Source organism: Hyla sarda, chromosome 9 (genome assembly GCF_029499605.1).
Source record: "Hyla sarda isolate aHylSar1 chromosome 9, aHylSar1.hap1, whole genome shotgun sequence".
In the NCBI taxonomy this organism is placed as follows: domain Eukaryota; kingdom Metazoa; phylum Chordata; class Amphibia; order Anura; family Hylidae; genus Hyla; species Hyla sarda.
In genome coordinates this window covers 170,789,052-170,815,065 of record NC_079197.1, presented here as the reverse complement: position 1 = coordinate 170,815,065, position 26,014 = coordinate 170,789,052, and the positions used below count along the sequence as shown (strand labels likewise).

At 43.7% G+C, this 26,014-nt stretch overlaps 1 protein-coding gene across 4 annotated transcripts; it reads left to right on the top strand.

Moving 5' to 3' along the window:
- The first annotated feature begins 387 nt into the window (after window positions 1–387).
- Window positions 388–20,663, top strand: LOC130291181 (class II histocompatibility antigen, M alpha chain). 4 transcript variants are annotated; one of them, XM_056539679.1, is made up of 5 exons: window positions 388–425; window positions 9,460–9,717; window positions 11,188–11,469; window positions 18,611–18,739; window positions 20,436–20,663. In XM_056539679.1, the coding sequence occupies exons 1-5, from the start codon at window positions 422–424 to the stop codon at window positions 20,438–20,440; spliced, it is 678 nt and encodes a 225-aa protein (XP_056395654.1). In that variant the 5' UTR covers window positions 388–421; the 3' UTR covers window positions 20,441–20,663. The 4 variants fall into 4 exon arrangements, with proteins under 4 accessions (XP_056395654.1, XP_056395653.1, XP_056395655.1 ...); XM_056539678.1 differs by lacking the exon at window positions 388–425 and adding an exon at window positions 1,005–1,494; XM_056539677.1 differs by lacking the exon at window positions 388–425 and adding an exon at window positions 5,129–5,562.
- Window positions 20,664–26,014: the final 5,351 nt, after the last annotated feature.

The window sequence follows — 26,014 nt, the reverse complement described above, 5'->3', positions numbered from 1 at the left end:
AATTAGAAATGTGAACCGGTATTCATAGAGAGAATTAGTTGCCTCTTGTCAGAACATATACAGGGGTGAATGTACACCATTGCCCACAGCAAAGATTCACTTAGGTGTCCCTTTCCACAAAGTAAAATGTACATACAGTACAAGACGAATACATATGGATTTGTAGTTCAGCAGCCCAATCTGCTTATCTATATATATATATATATATATATATATATATATAAAACTCAATGGGGGAGATTGATCAAAACCTGTGCAGAGGAAGAGTGGTGCAGTTGCCCATGGCAACCAATCAGATTGCTTCTTTCATTTTCCACAGGCCTCTAAAGAGGCCTGTGGAAAATGAAAGAAGCAATCTGATTGGTTGCTATGAGCAACTGCACCACTCTTCCTCTGCACAGGTTTTGATAAATCTCCCCCAATGTGTATGTGTGTGTATATGTGTTCATGTTCCAGCATCACATCCAAACGGCTAAAGATATTAACATGAAACTTGGTCACATGTTACTTATATGTCAACAACAAACATAGGATAGGTGATTTAACCCTTACTCACCCCCATTTGCCAGGGGCGAGGTTTATGTTTAAAGTCCCATACATGTCTATGGGAAATATATGTTACCGCATAACTTCCAAACGGCTGGAGATATTTCCATAATACTTGGTCACATGTTACTTATATGTCCACTTAAAATATAGGATAGTTAATTTAACCCTTAACTACCCCCATTTGTGAGGGTCAGGGTTTTTGTTTAAAGTCCCATGCAAATCAATGAGAAATGTATGTTCCCACATAACTTCCGTACGGCTGGAGATATTTCAATACACATATTATGGGTCGGGAAATGAGGACGGGATAGGAGGTCGGGATACGAGGTCGAGATAGGAGGTCAGGATAGGAGGTCGGGATAGGAGGTCGTGATAGGAGGATGGGACAGGAGGTCGGGATAGGAGGTTGAGATGGGAGGTCGAAATAGGAGGATGGGATAGGAGGTCGAGATAGGAGGTCGGGATATGAGGCCGGGATAGGAGGTCGAGATAGGAGGTCGGGATAGGAGGCCGGGATAGGAGGTCGGGATAGGAGGTCGGGATAGGAGGTCGAGATAGGAGGTCGGGATAGGAGGTCGGGATATGAGGCCGAGATAGGAGGTCGAGATAGGAGGTCGGGATAGGAGGCCGGGATAGGAGGTCGGGATAGGAGGTCGAGATAGGAGGACGGGATATGAGGATGGGATATGACAACAATATATGAGGACAGGATATGAAGTCAAAAGCTTCCTCTTTGTTTATTTTCCTCCCCAACAAGGATTAGGAAGGAAAAACCGGGCAACGCCGGGTACTCAGCTAGTGCCTATATACATAATATATGTATTATATATATTACTGTACATAGGCTGCAATGTTAGATCTGTTTGCCAGGAGAGGGCAGTACATCCAAAGCCAAGAAAATGAAATATACAGAGCTGTTCGGCCATACACAAAACAAGAACATGGGTAAGAGCTGTGAGATATATGTTCTGATTTGCTTGTAAACTTTATTGTTTTTTTACTACATGGTAACCCGCCTTTTATATAGATCAGCAAACGAGCCTTATTCTGATGGCATCTGAGCCAAAGCCGAAATGCACGGGGGTTACAGGAAGGTAAGGAACCGGATGGCCACACACTCCTCCCCTAGACCGCCAGGAGGGACACCCAGAAGGGATACCGCACCCTAACAAATTCTGTGTACAAAATAAACATACATAGTGGCACCGTGATATACAAAGAAAATAAATAAGTGGATTGGTGCAGATATACTGCCCGGTCATCCGACCGGATCTAGAAAAATTTCTGTGATCCTAGCCAGAAGGCCGGGATACCAAGGGTGAGTGTCAAAGGTGAAGAGTTAGGGTACGTTCAGACGAGTGTATTTTCCGCGTGTATTTCACTGCGGATCCGCCGCTGAAGGACCTCTATATGCTGCCTCTACATGTTCCTGCTCGGAGCGGCAATACGCCGCTACGAGTAGACAGACTGCGATGTGCGAGTCGCCACGCACATACGCAGTATACTCGCACATCGCTGCAGTTCTCGGCCTAGCTCATTGAGCAGGGGGAGCGGCCTCGATGTGTGCGAGTACACCGTGCATGCGCGGCGACTCGCATCATCGCTTCAGTGTGTCTGCACGTATCGGCGTATTGCCGCACCGAGCAGGCACATGTAAAGGCAGCATACAGAGCGGCGGATCTGCAGCGTAAAATATTCTGTAAATCCGCTCGTCTGAACGTACCCTTAATGGTGGGGAGTCCATCCAGTGAGTTTAGGCACCACAGGGTCACCACTCCCCGAGGCACAAAAAAGTCTCACTAATGTTGTTGATAAATATTTCCATGTAGTAAAGACAAAAATAAAGTATTTCAGCAATCGACTGCAAACATTATAACAAGGCTAAACTACTGCTGGGAGTTGGTTATGGGAAACTGGTCGGAGGGGAAGACACAACCTAAATCGGTGCATATCTTTATCTGTACTTCCTCTTTCAGTAGAAGACTCAGTAACCGCCTAACTTTCCTCCATATACTGTAAATAATGGGGGTGGAGACGTGAAGGAGTTCGGCAGAACACTTACTGAATGTTTTTGTAGATGTTTTTGATAGTCCTTTCTACTTAATTCAAATAAGTATTTCACTTACAGTCCCAAACATGTGTGAATTCTCTGCTCTGCTGCTGTGACTTCTTTCCAGTGACGTCCCCTACATTTAGCTTATGTGCTTGGGCAAGGCAGTCCGTTGGTTGGCCGGGCATGCTGGAAGTTGGACACCACATTTCTAGGGGGCGCAATTCTTAAAGGGGTACTCCGCTGCTCAGTGTTTGGAACAAACTGTTCCAAATGCTAGAGTCGGTGCGGGGAGCTCGTGACGTCATAGCCACGCCCCCTCATGACGTCACGCTCTGCCCCCTCAATGCGAGTCCATGGGAGGGGGCGTGACGGCTGTCACGCCCCCTCCCATAGACTCGCATTGAGGGGGCGGGGCGTGACTTCATGAGGGGGCGGGGTTATGAGGTCCCGGCACCGGCTCCAGCGTCTGGAACAGTTTGTTTCAAACACTGAGCAGCGGAGTACCCCTTTAACTCAGTATATGGACTATTACTGGAAGAAAAAGTCAGATATCATGGGTCATGTGATGCATTGGCAGTGCAAAGAATGAGGGGGAGACGAGCGCTTTTCCACCCTTTAGCGGCGTTTTTAGGCCCAGTGGCGTCTTTTCAAAATAAAAGCATGCGCTGGGTATAGCAGGGTTTTTTTTCATGACATTGTGGCATTTCTTTAAGAACATTTTTGTGTTTTTTTTCCATCATAGACTTCTATTGGTGGAAAAAAAAAACGGAAAAAACACTTTGCATGTATAGATATTGGCGTTTTTTTTCTGCTGGTTTTCCCCCCTTATATTTTAATAGAAAGGCTTGAGTGACAGTATGAAAAATACCACATGACTTGTACTGAAAAAATGCAGGGGGTAAAACGCCAAAGAAACAACGCAACAAATATCAGGGGAGCAGTTTTTTGTGGCCCAAAAATATGGCAAACAAAAGTATTTGATGGGAGCAGCAATAAGGCACTGATTATTAGAAAATTATTTTGGACAACCCCTTTTAAAAACTTTCAGCAGAGTTCAATTTTGGAGATTACAGGGGTACTCCGATCCTAGACATCTTATCCTCTATTCAAAGTATAGGGGATTAGATGTCTGATTGTGGGGGTTCCGGCGCTGGGGATCCCCGCGATCATGGCTGTGGCACCACAGACATCCGGTCCACGGAGTGAACTTCGCTCTGTGCCGGATGACTGCCGATGCGAGGTGGAGGCTTGTGATGTCACGGCCACACCCCCTCAATGCAAGTCTATGGGAGGCCTTCACGCCCCCTTCCATAGACTTGCATTGAGGGTGCGTGGCAGTGACATCACTAGAGGGGCGTGGACATGACATCAAAAGCCTCCGGCGCTGGACCCGACGCTCTAAACGAACTCCAGGTGCAGCAGGAAGATCGCGGGGATCCCCAGTGGCGGGACCCCCGCGATCAGACGTCTTATCCCCTATCCTTAGGATAGAGGATAAGATGTCTAGGGGCAGAGTACCCCTTTAAACCATATTCTTCTAGTGTATAAATTGTTCTGTATTGTATTAGCTGCCTTACCTTGTCACAAGAGAAACAAAGCAGCCCTGAAATGTAGGTAAACTCTTAATAAAAACAGGTTAGGTCCTCGAAATCACCTTGTTAAAGTCCTGGAATGTCCCTAAAGATGGATTTATCTGTGAACTTAAAATTGGCCTCCAAGTTAAAGAAGCAGTTCGGGAAATACATATATAGGTTATTATTAGAGAATAATGTAGAGGTTCTTGTGTATGCCTTGTGCTTACCTGTTTTAGCTAATGGGGCAGGCATGGGTTTTCAGCCATACTGATTTGTATTTTAACACTAAAATCGTTCTGTAATGCTGCCTACATTATCCATGAATCCTCTGGCTTTCCAGAAAAAATCATAACTACATGCACAAAAATTAATACGTTTAAAAATGTCCTCTTCTGACCCCTATAACTTTTTTTAAAATTTTTCCGCATATGGGGATGTATGAGGGCTAATTTTTTGTGCCGTTATCTGATTCTATCGGTATAGATTTTTTGTTTTGATCCGACTTTTTGAACGCTTTTTATAAATTTTTTATGGTATAAAAAGTGACCAAAATACGCTATTTTGGACATCCGTCACGCCCCCTCCCATAGACTTGCACTGAGGGGGCATAGCTGTGACGTCACAAGCCTCCAACACTGCACCCGACTCTCTAAACGAACGCCGGGTGCAACAGGGAGATCGCGGGGGTCCCCAGCAGCGGGACCCCCGCAATCAGACATCTTATCCCCTATCCTTTGGATATTGGATAGGGGATAAGATGTCTAGGGGCGGAGTACCCCTTTAACATTAACATAAAAAGTCAAATAAAACCCCAAAGGCACATAGAAAGTCATGAAAAGTGATTGCAGAGGAGATGAGGCTGAGTAAAGAGTCTACCTAGCAACAAGTGACGAGACCCAGCAGAGTCTTTTTATTGGCTGGATGCCTCAATACGATGCACAGTAGGCGTATTCTTCATAGTGCACAGTCCTGGGACACCAGCAGCTGGAGTCACACTACAAAGTGTTAAACATGCAGAAGTGATAGACTATACAGCCTATCACGGGGGGTTCTTGAATGCAGCAGCACATGATATAGACGACTCTTGGCATGGACCACGTCAACTTTATGACTACTTTATTATTACTGAACTCTGTTCTAGAGCCTTGGAGCTGTACATAGGAATGACCGGTCTCCCAAGACTACAACGGGGCTGTATATATAGTTAGATACATAATAGCATAGTAAATGCGTCATTGGATGTAGAAGGATCCACTCAGGTACCGTACACTATCCTCACTCCGGACTACGAAGACTTTATTAACATGCAGCAGCTCCAGCCATCTCTGGACACTCTCCATACTTTGATGCTACTGCTACCCCTGCTGGCCACTATGGGTCAATGTGGTAAGTACCAATAATTCTTTCATGTTACAATGTAACATTTTAAAGGGGTACTCCGGTGAAAACCTTTTTTTTTTTTTTTTAATCAACTGGTGCGAGAAAGTTAAACAGATTTGTAAATGACTTCTATTAAAAAATCTTAGTCCTTCCTGTACTTATTAGCAGCGGAATACTACAGTGGAAATTCTTTTCCGTTTGAAACACACTGCTCTCTGCTGACATAATGAGCACAGTGCTCTCTGCTGACATCTCTGTCCATTTTAGGAACTGTCCAGAGTAAAAGGAAATCCCCATAGCAAACATATGTTGTTCTGGACAGTTCCTAAAATGGACAGAGATGTCAGCAGAGAGCACTGTGGTCGTGATGTCAGAAGAGAGCTCTGTGTTTCAAAAAGAAAAGAATTTCCGCTGTAGTATTCAGCAGCTAATAAGTACAAGAAGGATTAAGATTTTTTAATAGAAGTAATTTACAAATCTGTTTAACTTTCTGGCACCAGTTGATTTAAAAAAAAAAAAAAAGTTTTTCACCGGAGTACCCCTTTAAGGCTGTATTCACACCACGTTTTTGCAATACAGTTCCATATCAGGTTTTTGATAAAAAACGGATTCCTCAAAACCTGACTAAACTGTAGCAAAACGTCTGTACAAATTTTAATCCATATACGGATTGAAAAATGATGTCCGGTTGCATCCGTTTTTTAAGAAAAAAAACATATACGTTTTTAACTTTTCACTCCATTATGAATAAAGTTTCACTTGTTCGATTGAAATTCCAATAAAAAAACTGTGTAAAGTCAAAAACCGCCTGGTGAAAACCAGATGGAACCGTACGGTTCTGTACGGTTCCCATTGACTACCATGTTAAAAAAAAAGTATACGTTTCAATACAGTTTTTCACCCGGACCCAAAACAGTGTTAGGCTACGGTATTGGGTACGGGGAAAAAAAACTGACAAAACCGTACAAGATGCAAAACGGACACAACCTGATGCATCGCTTGGCGTACGGTTTTCAATGGAGAGTCAGTGCATACGGTTTTCAATACGATTCAGTACGGTTTTCACATTGAAAACATTTATAGGACCTCTATTGAAAAACGTTGTGTGAACCCAGCCTAAATAAGATAAAACAAATCATCAAGTCCAGCCTATGTTCCTACTGTTTTGGTCCAATTGAAGGCAAAAACCCCTAAGAGGCGGATCCCAATTGTCTCATATTATGGGAGAATTTACTTCCTCATTCCAAAAATGTCAATCAGAATAAAATATACTGTATGATACTAATGTAAATGATCACACACGGGTATCATAATTACACACTGAAAGCATCAGGTCTTGTACTTTTAGTTTTGTTTTAGTATTATGATATTAGTTGTTTTGATTATGGTGATTCGCTTAATTTTCCAACTTAAAGGGGTACTCCGGTGGAATTTTTTTATTTAAATCAACTGGTGGCAGAAGATTTGTAAATTACTTCTATTTAAAATCTTAATCCTTCCAGTACCTACGACTTCAATATTCATAACCCCCCTCCCTGCTCTTGCGTCCCGTGTTAGTGTATAGCACATGCGTCGCCTACGGCAGTAGCTCCTGGGTACTCCCTGAGGCGGTGCATGCGCCGTACACTAACACAGGCCGCAAGAGCAGGGAGGGAAGCGGTGCATGCGCCGTACACTAACAGGGGCCGCAAGAGCAGGGAGGGAAGCGGTGCATTCGCCGTACACTAACACGGGCCGCAAGAGCAGGGAGGGAAGCGGTGCATTCGCCGTACACTAACACGGGCCGCAAGAGCAGGGAGGGAAGCGGCGCATGCGCCGTACACTAACACGGGGCGCAAGAGCAGGGAGGGGGGTTATGAATATTGATGAGCCGGGCGGAGAGTCCGCCTGGAGAAGAGGACATCAGCATGCCCCTAGCTCGGTTCGGAGCTCCACCCATGCCCCAAGGCCCTCATTTGCATAAAAAGAAAAACGCGAATTGCGGAGGAGTGGCTGGGCAAATCTGGACGCCGTGAGTATCGTTTTGATCAGCATCACCCGCACTACAAACCAGGACTATAGTGGCTGTTTGGGATATCAAACAGGTCTCCTGAATTATCTATAAAAGGCTCATTGTATTGTTAAGTTGTATCTCTTGCATATGCTGAATGGGCTGCTGTTTAGGTTGTTGTTCAGACATGAACTCCATTTGCTGATTATTGGTCCTTCCAGCTCGATTGGCCGAGAACAGTGTTCGGCTGTCTCCACAGCTCTTATAGAGATTGAATAGAGTAGCGGCATGAATGAATGACCCACCGCTCCATTCTAATTTTCTTTTTCTTTTTTTATATAAGAGCCGGGGTGCGTGCTCTCTATCACCCAAAGTGCAAGAAAAAGTGCAAATGTGTCACACAAAAAAAAAATGTGCACAGAGATTGGGGTCTATCACTAAACCCTTCTCCAACAGGAGTGAGCCCCCCAACAAACCTAACCTTCACCTCCGGGCCAAAAGGCACCTGCAAGGATCTAGGTTCGATGCCCCTTTTCACCTAAGCTACTAAGGGACCACAAATGCCCCTGGCTTCCACCTAGGCGTTAACCAAGGTATCAGCCAAGGAGCCGTATACTGGTGGCATCTCGACCGAAGCCAAGGTTCCCGGGGGTTAAAGGGAGGTGAGGAACCTGATGGCCACACACACCTCCCCTAGACCGCCAGGAGGGACACCCAGAAGGGCTACCGCATCCTGACAATCCTGTGTACAAAAACAGACACATAAAAGGGGCACAGTGACAAACAAAAAATAATAAATAAGTGGATGAGTGCAGATCTACTGCCTGGTCATCCAGCCAGATCTATAAAAATTTCCCTGATCCTAGCCAGAAGGCCAAGATACCAAGGGTGGGTGCCAAAGGGGAAAAGTGTGTGGTGCAGTGCGTACAGTAACTGTACCCATTCTTAAAGGGGTGATCCACCATAAGGTGATTTTAGTATGTACCTGGCAGACAGTAATGGACATGCTTAGGAAGCATCTGCGCTTGTCCTGGGGCTAAATGGCTATGTTGTGAGATTACAATAATACTGTGGCTAGCTATTTGTGAACTGGTATTTCCTGTTTGACTTTTCTTCTTTTGCCTACAAATCCCATAATTCCATTTTCCTCCCTCCCACACATCAGCCACCCCACCCATTGAAACATAAATGAGCTGCATCCATTCAAAAGACCTGTGGTTTTCAATCAGGGTGCCTACAGCTGTTGCATTAGTTGAAGATTAATCTCTCTCCCTCCAAGTGATCCCTCCACCCATTGAAGCAGACAGGCTCCCTGTCATCAGCTGACTAGTGATGTCAGGTCTCGGCCGCATTGCAAGCTGGGAAAAATCAGAGACAAAAGTCATTTTGTATGCTGGTAAAAATAAATATTGAGGTGAAAATCACCTCAATCACACAAGAATTGTGAGAAAACCATCACACACAGGTACAGACACTATATTATGGACTACACTAACTTTACAGCCCCTATAGCATAGTCAAATAAAAAAAATTCCTGGAATGCCCCTTTAAGATCATGAGGGAGGGGGGTGGGGGGGGGGTGTTGGGGGGGCTGGTGGTTGCACTCAATCCCCCGTGATCAGGTAGTTATCCCCTATCTTGTGGGTAGAGGATAACTTTCTTAGATGGTAAAACCCCTTTAATGTTTCTAATCAGTTGTAGTCTACTATTATGGTGACTACACAGAACTAATACACATGTTCTTTATTGACCAGATTATGGAAAACTATATTTCTATGGGTATTGGTTTCTGGAATCTGTTAAGTGTTAGTATAATATATATTTCCCATTACAGCTGCTTTGAATTGTGTTTTGTTGACCATTTTAGATCTCCCATCCCTCATTCTCCCTCTTCTCTATATCATATTTTTCAGATGATCACTATCTAAGCCAGGTGTTGTTTTGTCAGCCCAGCGAGCCATCATCGGGGCTTCTGAAGATGTTCGATGGCGACCAGATGTTCGGTTACAACTTCAGTGATAACTCCGTCTTGTCTTGGATAAAAGACTTTGACAAGTGGCGTGACTCGGCTTTCCCTAACCCCTCAAATATATCCTTCCATGTGAATCTATGTAACCGGTTTAGAGAAGACTTGACCGAAGCGCTTGTAGATATCACTCCTGAAGCCAGAGGTTAGATGTCATATTTACAAATCAATGAAGGTCGTCAGTTATTAGAAATCCTCAAAAGTGTCTTAGTTTAAAGGGGTACTCCGTTGCTAGACACCAAACGATAGTGGATAAGATGTCTGATTGCTCGGGTCTGGCCATTGGAACCCCTGGGATCTCCAAGCAGACATCCACCATGCCCCCTCTATTCATGTCTATGAGAGGGGGCGTGATGTCCATCACGCCCCCTCCCATAGATATGAATGGAGGGGGCGTGGCATGACATCACAACCACAGCCTCCCAGACCCAGCATTCTGAACTTAATATTCAGATCGCCGGATGTCTGCACGGAGATCCTTTGGATAGGGAGTAAGATGTCTAGCAACGAATATCCCTTTAAAGGGGTACTCCGGTGGAAGACTTTTTTTTTTTTTTTTTAATAGCAATCAAGGACAACATATAACAGACCACAATAATGGGAAACACAAAAGGGAGAGGAGTACAGAGAAAAAAGGGAAGAAGAAGAGACAGGAAAGAAAGGAGCGATGAGAGAAGGTCTATTCAGGGAAGTCAGGGAGGTTGTCTATCAGTAAGTCTGTCCCATGGATCCCATATCAGAAAGAACTCTTGTGTAGCATTATTGAGGGAGGCCGTCAGGTACTCCAGGGAACGAATCTCTCTCACCCTTGCAATCAACTCATCCTCCGACGGGGGCAGGGTCCCCTTCCAATGCTTAGCAATGAGGGTCTTGGCCGCCAAAACCACATGCATAAACAGCTTGAACGGCCGTTTAGACAGGGCTCTAGTCGAAAGGTGTAATAGATAAACTAAAGGGTCCAAGGGAACCATAACCCCCCAGCACCCCCCCCCGGAGCAATTTTTGGACCACCCCCCCAGTATGGACGTATGAGCGGGCAGGACCAAAATATATGGAGAACATCACCCAGACCCACCCCACATCTCCAGCACTAGGGAGGGATAACAGGATTCAACTTATTGAGTAGGACAGGAGTGTGGTACCATCCCATCAGCATCTTGTATTGTGTTTCCTTGTATGCAGTGCAGATAGAGGCCCGAGAGGCCCGCTCCCATATGGTCTTCCACTGCGGAAGAGTAATAGTAATATCAAGTGCCTCTTCCCAACGGGCCATGTACTGATGTGAAGGGGGGCTACCATCAGGAGGGGAGTTAAGCAGGGCATATAAGCTCGAGAGTAGTCCCATAGTCTGAGGTCCACTCCTACACAGCCTCTCAAAGCTCGATGGGAGTGAAGGATTAAGATTTTTTTAATAGAAGTAATTTACAAATCTGTTTAACCTTCTGAAGCCAGATATATATATATATATATATATATATATATATATATATAAAGTTTTTTTTCCTGGAATACCCCTTTAATGCAATCTAGGATAAGAAATCTAAGCATACCTTTATACGCAACTGATTATTTGTCTTTGGCCATCTAGATTATTTACTATTCCTCCTTCTTTTAGGTGGTGCACAGGTGACTGTTTTTACCGCACACCCTCTCAGACTGGGCATGCAGAACACGTTGATCTGCGTTATTAATGACGTCTATCCTCCCGCTCTGACCATCACCTGGAGGAAGAATGCAGATGTTTTGACAACAGGGTTGAACTCGTATAAGTATTTTGCGATGGAGGATCTGTCCTTCCAGGCCTTCTCCTACCTCAATGTCACTCCCTACCACAGTGATGTCTTCTCGTGTGAAGTGCAAGTGTCAGGCGATAACAGAACCATTATAGGGTACTGGAGTAAGTACCTCACTATCCTATGAAAAGGGAATCTAAATGCACCCCTTTTTTATATAGATATTGGCACCTCTTAAATGTCTAACAACATTGCTTTACACTGTTCACCTGATGATAAATCTTCAGCTGTTTAAAGAAATTCCATGTTGACTTGGCTTTTCATAAAAATTTTTAAGAAAATGCATTATTGACCATCCCTAATTTAGGGCTCATTGTCATATACAGTGATCCCTTAAAGGGGTATTCCAGGAAAAAAAAGTTATAAAAAAAAAAAAAATCAACTGGCTCCAGAAAGGATAAACAGATTTGTAAATTACTTCTTAAAAAAAAAAAAACTTAATCCGTCCAGTACTTATCAGCTGCTGAAGTTGAGTTGTTCTTTTCTGTCTGACAACAGTGCTCTCTGCTGACACCTCTGCTTGTCTCAGGAACTGTCTGAAGCATTAAAGGTTAGACAAGCAGAGATGTCAGCAGAGAGCACTGTTGTCAGACAGAAAAGAACAACTCAACTTCAGCAGCTGATAACTACTGGAAGGATTAAGATTTTTTAATAAAAGTTATTTGCAAATCTGTTTCACTTTCTGGAGCCAGTTGATATAAAAAATAGTTTTTCCTGGAATACCCCTTTAACTTACAATGGCCTCAACATACAATAGTTTCAACATACTATGGTCTTTTCTCGACCATTGTAACTTGAAACCAGACTCAACATACAAGGCTACAGACTGTCCAGATCTGTGAAACATGTCAATGGCCGGAAGAACTGACCAATCAGAATGGGCATTTCCCAGCTAAAACCCCTGTATTACTGAAGTGCATACACTGGCTGCCTGGTAGCGCCCCTACAGTACAGGGAGGTATTACATGTTCTGTACTACTCTTTACCTGTATTACTGAAGTGCATGCACTGACTGTTGTCTCATAGCACCCCCTACAGTACAGGGAGGTATTACATGTTCTGTACTACACTTTACCTGTATTACTGAAGTGCATGCACTGACTGTTGTCTCATAGCACCCCCTACAGTACAGGGAGGTATTACATGTTCTGTACTACACTTTACCTGTGCCACGGTTAGTTGCTTTTTTGGACATCAGGTGAGGGCGGCTCCATGTTACTTTTTTAGGACATTGCATGTACTGTACAGGACCGGAGTATCGTGAAGTCACGACTCCGCGCCTGTGTGATGTCATGCCCCACCCCCTCAATGCAAGTCTATGGGATTGCACGTGCTTTACTGTGAATTGCTGTAGTTTTGCGGTGCAGTTATTGGTTAGTATCCACATAGATTTTCTTCAGAACTTTTCCACAGTATGTTTTCATTCACTTTGCTATTATTGTAAATGCTGAAGATGGATGGAAATTCTGTGCAGTAAATCTGCATTGTGTCCACTGTTTGTGACCTAAGGGAGACCTGTGGCCTCTGTAAAAACAAAATTGTCATCATTCATGTGAAGCCCCTGCTCCACAGATTCAAGCTTCCTCTTCTCTTACTATTGGTGGTCTTCCTGCTATCTTGCTATTGGTGCTTTTCCTCTTCTCTTGCTATTGGTGCTCTTCCTCTTGTCTTGCTATTGGTGCTCTTCCTTTTCTCTTGCTATTGGTGCTCTTCCTCTTCTCTTGCTATTGGTGCTCTTCCTCTTCTCTTGCTATTGGTGCTCTTCCTCTTCTCTTGCTATTGGTGCTCTTCCTCTTCTCTTGCTACTGGTGCTCTTCCTCCTTGCTATTGGTGCTCTTCCTCTTCTCTTGCTATTGGTGATCTTCCTCTTCTCTTGCTATTGGTGCTCTTCCTCTTCTCTTGCTATTGGTGCTCTTCCTCTTCTCTTGCTATTGGTGCTCTTCCTCTTCTCTTGCTATTGGTGCTCTTCTTCTTCTCTTGCTATTGGTGCTCTTCCTCTTCTCTTGCTACTGGTGCTCTTCCTCCTTGCTATTGGTGGTCTTCCTCTTCTTTTGCTATTGAAGCTCTTGCTCTTCTCTTGCTACTGGTGCTCTTCCTCCTTGCTATTGGTGGTCTTTCTCTTCTTTTGCTATTGAAGCTCTTGCTCTTCTCTTGTTCTTGGTGCACTTCACCTTCTCTTTCTATTGGTGCTCTTCCTCTTCTCTTACTATTGGTGCACTTTCTCTTCTCTTTCTATTGGTGCTCTTCCTCTTCTCTTACTATTGGTGCTCTTCCTCTTCTCTTTCTATTGGTGGTCTTCCTATTCTCTTACTATTGGTGCTCTTCTTCTTCTCTTGCTATTGGTGCTCTTCCTCTTCTCTTGCTACTGGTGCTCTTCCTCCTTGCTATTGGTACTCTTCCTCTTCTCTTGCTATTGGTGCTCTTCCTCTTCTTTTGCTATTAGTGCTCTTCCTCTTCTCTTGCTATTGGTGCTCTTCCTCTTCTCTTGCTACTGGTGCTCTTCCTCCTTGCTATTGGTGGTCTTCCTCTTCTTTTGCTATTGAAGCTCTTGCTCTTCTCTTGCTACTGGTGCTCTTCCTCCTTTCTATTGGTGGTCTTTCTCTTCTTTTGCTATTGAAGCTCTTGCTCTTCTCTTGTTCTTGGTGCACTTCACCTTCTCTTTCTATTGGTGCACTTCCTCTTCTCTTACTATTGGTGCACTTTCTCTTCTCTTTCTATTGGTGCTCTTCCTCTTCTCTTACTATTGGTGCTCTTCCTCTTCTCTTTCTATTGGTGGTCTTCCTCTTCTCTTACTATTGGTGCTCTTCCTCTTCTCTTGCTATTGGTGGTCTTCCTCTTCTCTTACTATTGGTGCACTTCCTCTCCTCTGGCTATTAGTGCACTTCCTCTTCTCTTGCTATTGGTGCTCTTCCTCTTCTCTTACTATTGGTGCTCTTCCTCTTCTCTGGCTATTGGTGCTCTTCCTCTTCTCTTACTATTGGTGCTCTTCCTCTCCTCTGGCTATTGGTGCACTTCCTCTTCTCTTGCTATTGAGCTCTACAATCTAAGTCCTTGCTGGTATTTCAATGCACTATAGAGACAAAAAAAAGACAAGAGGAGCGCGATCCTAGTGTAATACCATTAAAGATGTAGGCAGCGTTTGCAATTAAATTATGCTCACCAGAGTTGGTTATGCTTAGAGCGTAACAACTATATCAGCTTATCAAATAGCGGGTCAGCAGCCTTGGAGCACCCGATCATCCAGGGAAGTCGGCAGGCAATAGTAGAATTTGATAGCAAAAAAAAAGAAGGTCTCCAAACTGGCGCTTCTCCCAATAAAAGCTTTGCTTTATGCCATTAAAGTAGGCATAAAAGTTTAAAAAGCACTTTCAACGTGTTTCTAGCTCGGACCGAGCTCTTTATCAAGACGTGCATGATGCACGTCTTGATAAAGAGCTCGGTCCGAGCTAGAAATGCGTTGAAAGGGCTTTTTAAAAGTCACTGAAGCTAATGGCACCAACAGCGAGGGATTGTGAGGGCCTAGAAGAAAAATGCCATATCTGTGGTGTAGCGACTCCGTGTAGATTATGACGGGCCAAGTTTTATGTAAAGGTCCTCTTAGAACTGAGACTCATATGTCCATGTACAGTATGACTGGAAGGACTCACGTGTATATATGTGACTTCACCAAAGTTGGGTTCTTTAAACCCTTTTAGAGCCCTGTAGTTAAAGAAGCTCTATAGGGGAGCCGAAGATTGCTGAACAGCTCTTTCTTAGAGCTATATAAAGGGGGTGGCCCCTCCTTCGGGCAGGTGTTGTGACGCGCCGCTGTGAAGGTGAGCCGGGGGGCCCTAGCGATCGGACCCCCCTGCAATGTAAAACTTATCGCCTATCCTTTGGATAGGGGATACATTTTTTTACATGATACTTAGCAGATCATCTTTTTCTTTTTGAAAGGCAACCTGTCATGTATGTAGGACATATAGGATACTTCGTTCCGTGATGCTTCATGTCCTCGCCCACTCTGCACGGCTTGTGAGTGTCAGTGAAGCAGTGAAATGCCGAGTATTCATATCACCCATGGTCAAGCAACATTTCACAAGCAGCCGGGAAATGAAGAAGTTAAGAAGAGCACTTGTTATTACTTGTTCATTATGGTAGATCTAACAATCTTAGTGGATACGAGGAAGGATGGTTATGCTGCATTCACAAAAAGGAGCTCAGATTTACCAAGCAAGGAAATTACTTTGGCTTTACCATTTTAGTGACAATAGCCCTGTGATTGGGCGGGGATGAAAACCCAGTAGACGAGGTGTATAAGGCCAGGATTCCACTGAGGTTTTTTTCTCACCAGCAAAAACGCCATAAAAACTGCCACAGCTTTTTCCTGCGTTTTGGCAGTTTTTCTGTCATTTTCCTTGGTGTTACTCCCCCCCCCCCCCCCCCCAAAAAAAAAACAAAAAAAAAAAACAAGTGGAATTCCAGCCTTACAGAATGGGAGCACTAGAGGGCCTCATGAATCTTCAACTATTTAACATTAGTGTCGGCTCCTTTAAAGGGGTTATTCAAACTAAAAAAAAAAACAATTAGTATTCTGCATCAATGAAGAGGCTGCAGAGCTCCAAACAGCTCTGACTTCATAGATGTCAGACCCTCCCCAATCTAATCGATGATCTATTCTAAGGTTGGCAATAAGTTTTAAAGGGGTTCTCCACTGCTCTGCCTTCCGGAGCTCCGCTCGCAGCGTCCGGAAGTTTATTACTCCGAAGGCTGTGTTCGGGCTTCCATGTTCGAGGACGCCCCCTCGTGACGTCACGACGCTCCCTCATGACGTCACGCCCACCCCCTTGTGACGTCACGCCTTCCCCCTCAATGAAAGTCTATGGGAAGGGGGCGTGACAGCGGTCGCACCCCCTTCCCATAGACTTTTGTTGAGGGGGCGGGCTTGACATCACGAGGGGGCGGCCTCGAACACAGCGTTCGGAGTAATAAACTTCCGGATGCTGCGAGCAGAACTCCGGAAGGCAGGGCAGTGGAGAACCCCCTTAATAACCCCTTTAACTATGAAGATCTTTCTTCAGTAAATACTAATTGCAAGTAAATAGCGACATTGCATGGCTGCTGTACATTGTGAGGAAGGAGCCATCTAAGGTTTTGTTTTTCTGTAGAAAAGGCCAGAATAGTGTCTGGTGCTTTTTATCCTCCTGGACAATTAAGGCTCTGATATATTAGGGTATGTTCACAATGAGTTAAAAATATAACCGCATTATAAGCTGTATTTTGGAGAGTAAACTAAAAAACGACTGGTTTGCTGATTACAGCCAAAAAAATAAAAAAAAATGCCAGTACACATGGCTGAATTTTTACGTAGGGGAACATACCCTTAAAGTAAAACAAAGAGAACAAAGTGGCTGCACTCACCCAGTATCTTGCCAGATGAAATCTTTATTCAATATTCCATAAAAACGGTGTAGCGGGTAGATGCAGAGGAGCAGCCTCGCAGGCTGCTCCTCTGCATCTACCCGCTACACCGTTTTTATGGAATATTGAATAAAGATTTAATCTGGCAAGATACTGGGTGAGTGCAGCCACTTTGTTCTTTGAACTGTTTGCCTCTATTTGCTTCTTTTGGAGTGCACCTCTGGGACAGCCCCACTAGTATTGTTGGCCGGAGTCTCATATCCCGAACAGGACTATGTGTGGATTGCAGTGCCGGTTACATATTGCCTCTCTCAGCTGTCATACCCTTAAAGTACAGTGACCCCCCCCCCCCCCCGAACTACGATGGCCCCTACATACCATCATTTCAACATACGATCATTTCAACATACGATCACTCTCAGAGGCCATCGCATGTTGAAGGCAGCATCAACATACGATGCTTTTGTATGTCGGGGCCATCGCATAAACGGCTATCCGGCAGCGCAGACTGCTTCAGCTGCCACCGGATAGCCGTTTACGATGCCCCGCGTGCTCCGCTGACGATCACTTACCTGTCCTCGGGGCTCCGGCGCCTCCTCTTCGGGATCCCCTGCATCGTCGGCGCTCTCCATCGTCATCATCGCGTCGCTGCGCACGCCGTCCTGTCATCCAATAATGCGTGCGTAGCGATGTGATGGCGGCGACGGAGAGCGCGGATGCCGGGGAAGCAGAGGCCTTGCCGGAGCATCGGGAACACCCCGGGGACGCGGCGACAGCGATGGAAGGCGACATCCAGGGCAGCGGTGACGGTCCGGAGCGGCGGGGACATGTGAGTATAACCTCCAATACCAGTGGTCTTCTACCTGCGGACCTACCTGCCAACGGCTGTCCGGGCATGCTGGGTGTTGTAGTTTTGCAACATCTGGGGGTCCGCAGGTTGTAGACCACTGTCCTATACTTTACATTGCACGGATCTCTCAACATACAATGGTTTCAACAAACGATGGTCCATTTGGAACGGATTACCATTGTATGTTGAGGGACCACTCTAGTTGTCCTATCTCCTTACTTTCTTACTTTTCCGACCATCTCCTGCCCATTTGCAGTGTCCGAAGGTGGTTGGTAAAACCTAAAGCAAATGAAACAAAGTTACTCTCATCGACTTTGATGGGAGTTACGCAAACAGCGTAGCCCCGCAAATCACACTGTTTCCGTAACAGAGTATTTCATGGATCTGCGCTGCTTGTGCAAATTGCGTTACTTCCCCGATTTGGCTACTGCAAACCGAAAGGGGATGGCCGTAAAAAGTGGAAGTAACCCCTTTAAAGGGACATCTGCACCGTATGAGCTACAAACAAGGACAGACACATATTGGTGCAATGACATGAAGGTCCCCTTTTCTAAAGATGAGGGCCTTTACAGAGGTTTATATTTTGAGCTGAAGTGTCAAGGAGGTGGGCTCAAGCTGAAGTGTCAAAGAGACAGGGACGAGCTGCAAAATTCCAACTGTCCAGAGCAGCATATGTTTTCTATGGGGATTTTCTCCTACTCTGGACAGTTCTTAAAATGGACAGAGATGTCAGCAGAGAGCACTGTGGTCATGATGTCAGCAGAGAGCTCTGTGTTCCAAAAAGAAACAAATTTCCTCTGTAGTATTCAGCAGCTAATAAGTACTGGAAGGATTATGATTTTTTTTTTTATAGAAGTAATTTACAAATCTGTTTAACTTTCTGGTACCAGTGGATTAAAAAAATGTTTTTCCACCAGAGTACCCCTCTAAAATGAAATGTGGTTTTATGTTCAGAACCAGATGCTAAGAGTTTTTCAATCCTTGCTGATTTTCAGTTCCTCGGTATCCCGTGCCATCCGATCTGCTGGAGAATGCCCTGTGTGGTTTGGGTTTCACTCTCGGCATCATCTTCCTCCTTCTGGGTTTCGTCTTCTTCTATTTAGCTAAGAAGTTGCACAATAAGGGTAAGCTGGGGGCTTCCTGTTCTACTGTCTGCAGTCCGAGACTTCTACTTGTGTCTGTGTGATAGTTTAAACCGTACATATATTAGGGTCATTTTACCTATAGATTTCTCATCAACAAACATGATGCAAAAAAAAAAAAAGGTAAAATTGGTAAAATTCAGTGGCCGACATTTATAATTGTTTTTAGACTGTTTTTTGTGTCTAGAAAAGGCGCAAAAAAGGCGCAAGCAGGGTTTTTTGCGCCTTTTTTGCGCCTTTTGGTTTACACATTTCTGCTGATTTTGAGTTGCAATCCACTGATTTTGGCAATACACATGATATGGAAGGATTTAATCAACTGCGCCTTTTTGTGAAAAGACGCAAAAAAGGCGCAGAGCCACTGAAAAGTCTCTAAAACTACCCCAGCCCAGACTTAGCTTAGCTTTTTGGTGTATGTGAAGAGAGAAATTTCTGAAAATGTGACCTGCACAAAATTTATCAAATGCTCTGTGATCATTTAATAAATTTGATTCTCCTATACATTAATAGCACACACAAAAAAGGTGAAGAAAAATGCTTCACTTACACCTACAATGATAAATGCTTCACTTACACCTACAATGATAAATGCTTCACTTACACCTACAATGATAAATGCTTCACTTACACCTACAATGATAAATGCTTCACCTACACCTACAATGATAAATGCTTCACTTACACCTACAATGATAAATGCTTCACTTACACCTACAAGGATAAATGCCGGCCTATAAGTCTATACAATATTAAGAATTAAATAAAACACTGTTTATGTAAAATTTTCAAACCTCTAGGATGCATTCACACATATTGGACGTGCTGCATATTTGAAGTTGCGGATCCGCTACTGCAGATTTTGAGAGGCAATTCTGATGTAGTTTTGATTGATTTTGTCAATAAAGCGATTGCCGTGTAATACCCGTAACTGCATATTTTACAACTATGGATCCGCAACTTAAAGGAGTACTGTGGTGTAGGACAATTTATCCCCTAAGTGTCTGGGAAGTGTCACGGAAGGGTGTCCGACCACTGGGACCCCCAACGATATCCTGCATGGCACCTGGCTCTCCCCATGAATGGTCCTCGTGGGTGGAGACTGCTCCGTGCATGAGGAGAGCTGGGCGCCGCTGCGGATTTTAAAGAAGTACTGTGGTGTATGACAATTTATCCTTGTGTCTGATCGCGGGGCGTCCGACCGCTGGGACACCCCCAACCCCCCCACTGCCAGGATCTCCTGCCCCTCACCAAGCTCTCCTCGTGCATGGAGTGATCTCCGCTCCGAGAAGGGAAACTGTTGACCCCCTGCATGAAGCGGTGGTAAATGCTCCCCCCTCCATGTATGTCTATGGGAAAGCTGGAGATACATGAACGTTGTATCTCCGACTCTCCCATAGAGATGCATGGATGGGGCGTGTCGGCCACCACTTTGTGCTGTGGTCAATACAGGTCCGTTTATGGGGGGTACTCCCTGCGATCAAACACTTAGATAATATATATATATATATATATATATATATATATATATATATATATATTATTGTTTATTATATATTCTTGTTATATATTGTGTGTTAGAGCAATAGATGTTTTTTCACATTTGATTTGGGGGATTTTTTTTTAGGGCTGTTACTTGTTGATCTTGTACAATTATTTTTTCCTTTTTTATTCCTTGCAGACTGAATTCGTCACCTCCTCAAATCCTCAAGACTAAAGAAACTGCAGCATCTTGATTTCTCCCCAGACCAAACGCGTACATTATCTTGTTCCCTAGACCTCCCATCGACTCCTATATAACTATGGTGGCATTGTGTTATGTAACATAAAAACCATTGAAAGCCCTTATGTCATGAATAGTACGCTAGTATAATCTAGATCAGTGTTTCCCAACCAGTGTGCCTGCAGCTGTTGCAAAACTACAACTCCCAGCATGCCCGGACAGCCTTCGGCTGTCCGGGCATGCTGGGAATTGTAGTTTTGCAACAGCTGAAGGCACACTGGTTAAGAAACACAGATTTAGATGGATTCAGAGGAAGAGGAAGATCAATCTCATTGCAGCGGCATCCATGCTCGGTTCTCAGGATAAAGCTTCTTACATTGCATCATTGCCTGAATGTGGTTGCAGAGACATCGAGCTTCCTCTATGACCAAATTTTATTTTAACGTAAAGATATTGAAAAAGTAAGAACTTCATGGCCTAACTCTGTTGGACCAAACCGTATATTTGTTTAATATCCCTTGAAGGGGTACTCCGGTGGAAAACATTTTTATTTATTTTTTAATCAACTGGTGCCAGAAAGTTAAACAGATTTGTAAATGACTTCTATTAAAAAATCTTTACCCTTCCAGTACTTTTTAGCAGCTGTATGCTACAGAGGAAATTCTTTTCTTTTTGAATTTCTTTCTTTGTCTTGTCCACAGTGCTCTCTGCTGACACCTCTGTCCGTGTCAGGAACTGTCCAGAGCAGAATAGGTTTGCAATGGGGATTTTCTCCTGCTCTGGACAGTTCCTGATACTGGCATCAGGTGTCAGCAGAGAGCACTGTGGACAAGATAAAAAAGAAATTCAAAAAGAAAAAAATTCCTCTGTAGCATACAGCTGCTAGAAAGTACTGGAAGGGTAGGATTTTTTAATAGAAATAATTTACAAATCTGTTTAACTTTCTGGCACTGGTTGATTTAAAAAAAAAAAAAAAAAGTACCCCTTTAAGACAGGGACTACACAAAGAATTTTTTCTAGCACAACAATTGCAGTCCATGGAAAATACATTGAGTTATTTGTGCAACGTTCATAACATTTTCATGGGACCACACCCTAACTAATGCATTGATGAGAAAGAAGTCCTCACAGGACAGTTGTCTTTGAGGCACTGCCATGACAAAGTCTCAGGACTAGGCCACTTTCCCATGAGAGTATGCATCTGTATTGTTTTTTTATGGACATAATAAGGGGCTATGATATATGGGGCTAGTCACATGGTTGTAAAAAATAAGTGTGTATCTTAAAAAAAGAGCATGCATGACTTTCATCTGTTTTGCAGATGAAAACTGCCCATTTAAGTCTATGGAAAGAGTTCGAATTACAGTACGAATACATCTATATGTTCATTTGATTTGTATTGCATCTTTTTTTTATTTTATTTTTTAATGTGGTACGATTAAGACACCCACCAGTATTTTAATGGGTATTCCGGTGTCCATAAAAAATTATTATAGTGCTGAGGCTGTAAAAAAAAAAAAAAAAAAAAAAAAAGCAATACTTATTCTTCCAGTCCCCTGATGCAATTTTCTTCTGCTTGCTTTTGAGATAAGCGCTTGGAGCAGGACCTGCATGCTCAGTCAGTCACTGGCCGAGACAGGATACCGCTTAGGTCGGTGATTAGTGAGAGGGCAGGTCTTTCTTCAATCACATTTCTTAGTAGGAGACAGAAAAGATCAGCTATGGGGGACTGAAAGAAGTTGAAGTTGGAGGGAGGGGGTGGGGTAGGTAAGTATCACTTTATTTTTCTACAGTCCCAGCATTATATAAAGTTTTTTTTTTTTATTGTAAAGAAACAGATGCAATACTGCATTAGTGCTGATAAAATACTGATGACCATACTGATAAAACCTCCATATTACCGACATATACCAATGCACTCATGGTAAATAGGCCTAAATGACAGCTTTATCAAGAACGTGTGAAAACCTGTCCATCTATCCTTTACAATAAACTTGTGTCATTAACGTATACAAGAGAAGGGTTTTGTATGGTTGGTAAAAACTTGGTAATATTTTCCTATAAAATGAAAAAAAAAAATTTTGCAGTATATCTAACTAATCTATTCTGGTTTCCACACCAATAATGGCGGCCATGTATTTTTGAAGTGTTCTGATTTCCTGGAGAAATCTTATATGACTCATTCCTAAAAAAAACTCATAATCTCATACCAGATTTTGGAGAATTTGGAAACTGAAACGACTTTTTCCAGGCCAAACAAATTCATTAGATTCCTATTCAGTGACTCGTATGGTAAATTCACTCATCTATAGTGGAGAAACATGGAAGCCATATAGATATGTAAACGATTAACACAGCGGATCTTGATGAACAGGCAGCAGCGGTGCGGAACCAGGGCAGAATCAGATTAGTTTAGTATATTATAAACTTTATTATTTTTACATTGAATACTTAAACATCTCTATTTATATAAACTATAAAGTCCCTGTGAAAATAAAGGTGTAAATTTGATGCTTTTTCCGATTGGTTATTATGTAAAAATTAGGGCTAATGTGGGATGATTGTTTTACAAAGAGTGAAGAATTTTCATACAGACTTTCTTATGTGCATTTTTTTAATTAAATGTTTCATAAAATTTGTCTCTGTGTTCTTAGATGACTATCTGATGTATATACAATTTTATATTACAGAGGTAGTGCAAAGTACACAGTAGAAGTCATAAAGAATAAGATTTAGCCAAGATTTTTCTCACTATTAATTTAGCAAAACGCAGTCATAATAGTGATAAAAAGTGGAAACGGAACAGAACTGGAACCAGCCAAAGTATTTTTACTCCAGTAGACAAAGAAGTGAGTTAAACTTACAAACTCTTACAAGTATCGGGAAGTCCAGAATGTTTATGGGGATTTCCTATGCAGGCCTAAAAAGATAACATGTCACATTGTCTAAAATATAAAGTTCAGAATGTTTTTGCAATAATAACCAGCGCTCTGCCATGTTCAATAAATGATGGAGTCAAATTTATTCATGTTACCGCAAAGGGGCCATATTAAAAGGAGTTGCCTATAGAGATTTTGAAAGTAAAAAGTTCTCAGGGCGGAGGGAAGAATTAAAAAAAAACATATACTCACCTACTGCCGATCCCCTGACCCCCCCCCCCCCCCCCCCCCCCCCCCCGGGGTTCTAAAGCTAAATTGAAAAGGAGGGGGAACAGGGGGCATCCCTGTCTCATGCCCAGAGTAAAGGGCGAGGACAATATGGCCGAGGTATGGATTCGTGCCATGGGTGAGGAATAAAGACCCCCTATAAAGGTGCGACAGCGACCAGTGATTCCCTCTTTGTTCAGCACCATCCCAAGCCAGTCCCATTGAACATTATCAAAAGCCTTCTTGGCATCTAGAGCCAATAATAGTGGGTTATCATTGGGCTTGGGTTGGAGCTGCACCATGTCCAGGACAGTCAATACGTTACGAATATTAGTGACCGCAGAGCAGTTGCGAACAAAGCCCACCTGGGAGAGGCCGGCCAGGGAGGGAAGAAATTGGCTTAGACGGTCTGCTAATAATTTGGAGATCAATTTAGGGTCTTGGTTAATGAGGGAAATGGGGCGATAAGACTGATGGACAAGGGGATCCTTGCCAGGTTTTAGTAGGAGTTTAATGATAGCAGTGTTAGTGTGTAAAAGCAAAGGGCCGGTGCAAAGGGTTGAATTAAGGCATCAATGGTGGCACAACTTGGTCAATCAAGGCTTTATAAAACTCCCCAAAGAAGCCATCTGGGCAAGGGGCTTTTGCATTGTGTAAGTGCTTTATGGTTAGCCGGACTTCGTCTTCCGAGAAGTCCGCATTTAGCACTGTCCGCTGATCGTCAGACAGTACAGGAAGTTGAACCAATTCCAGAAACGTCTCACCAGCAACCATGTCCGCCTGAGTTGGGAGGTACAAAGACTTAAAGTAGGAATTAATTTCTCTGGGATCCGTGTGGACCGCCCCTGAGGCATCACAAAGTCCAGAGAAGTACTAAGGTGTTCTGCTGCCCTTTGCCAAGTGAGCAAGTAGGCGACCTGACTTATTACCAGAGCAGAACAACTCTGCCTTAAATCTAGAAAATACGTTTCAATGTGTGTGGACCATAGCATGGAACACACAAAAATGAGGACTTGGTCCATAGCAAGAGGGGAAGCGAGCTGGACCAAGTCCTCATTTTTGTGTGTTCCATGCTATGGTCCACACACATTGAAATGTACTACAAGCACTGAGTGACCATATCACCCAGAGAGGACCCCGGAGCTGCTGACCTCTACCAAGCGAGACTACATACATGTATAGGTGTTGTGCCCTCAGCACAACTACTTCTGGTAAGCTCATATTTTTTCCTTGGAGGCTTACCTGTGCAAACAATCCACACTAGGAGCGCACCTCTTTTTTCTTTTCTCTTAAATCTAGAAAAGGAAGCCATGCATTTCCGCTCTGACCAAAGATCAAAAGTCGTTTTCGCCGTCTTCCAAGCCTGGCAAGCTGCCTCAAAAGGCCGGGAGAGAAAGTCAGTAAAGGCTTTTTGCAAGGCCTTGCTGGCCTCTTGGAAATTATGGAGTGACTTCTTTTTCACAGTGGTCATATAGGCAACCAAGTGACCACGAAGTACTGAGCTAGCAGTCTCCCAATATAATGGAGCTTTGGAGAGATGCTCGCTATTATGCCATGAAAAGTCAGTCCACCAATTCTTCAATGAATCAATAAAGTTATCGTCCTTTGTCATATAGGCAGGGAAACACCATTGAAAATCAGCCCCCTTTGGGAAGGTGTCAGAGAGTGTGAGAGAGATAGGGGAATGATCTGAGATCACCATGGTATGAATGTCTGAGTCTGAAACACGTTGCAAAAGATCAGAGGACAAAAAAACATAGTCAATCCGGGACCACATGGAGTGACTATCGGAGTAATGAGTAAATTCTCTGCTGTCCGGATGTATCAATCTCCCGAGGTCATGAAGTTTAGCTGTCTCAAGAAACCGTGCAAAGGTTCTATCACTTGGTCGAATAGTAAACCTGCCACTGCGTTCATATCACCCCCACAATTTTATACGGGACAGGATCACTTAGAATCATGGGCTCCAAGTACTGGAAATAACGCTTGTTGTCTCCATTTGGGGCCTAGCAACTATAGATACTATAATCATGACCCTCAAATCGAACCAGTAGCTTCACCCCTTGCCCTTTCCCATCCACCTCCCTGCACAGTATGGTGCCACTAAAATTCTTGTTAATGAGTATCAGGGTGCCCGCCTTACCCCCAACCGCTGAAGCTCCAATCATCTCCCCAACCCAGAGTTTAGACATACGAATTAGGTCCTTGGAGGCTAGGTGGGTCTCCTGGAGAAGGACGACATCAGGCTGAAGCCGCTACAGGTGGCGGTGTATTTGCACCCTCTTGTTCGGAGAGCAGAGGCCCTTGACGTTCCATGAAATCACATGCATATCTGTAGGAACAAGAAGGAGAGAGAGAGAAAAAAATACAAACACTCACGCACCCAAACTA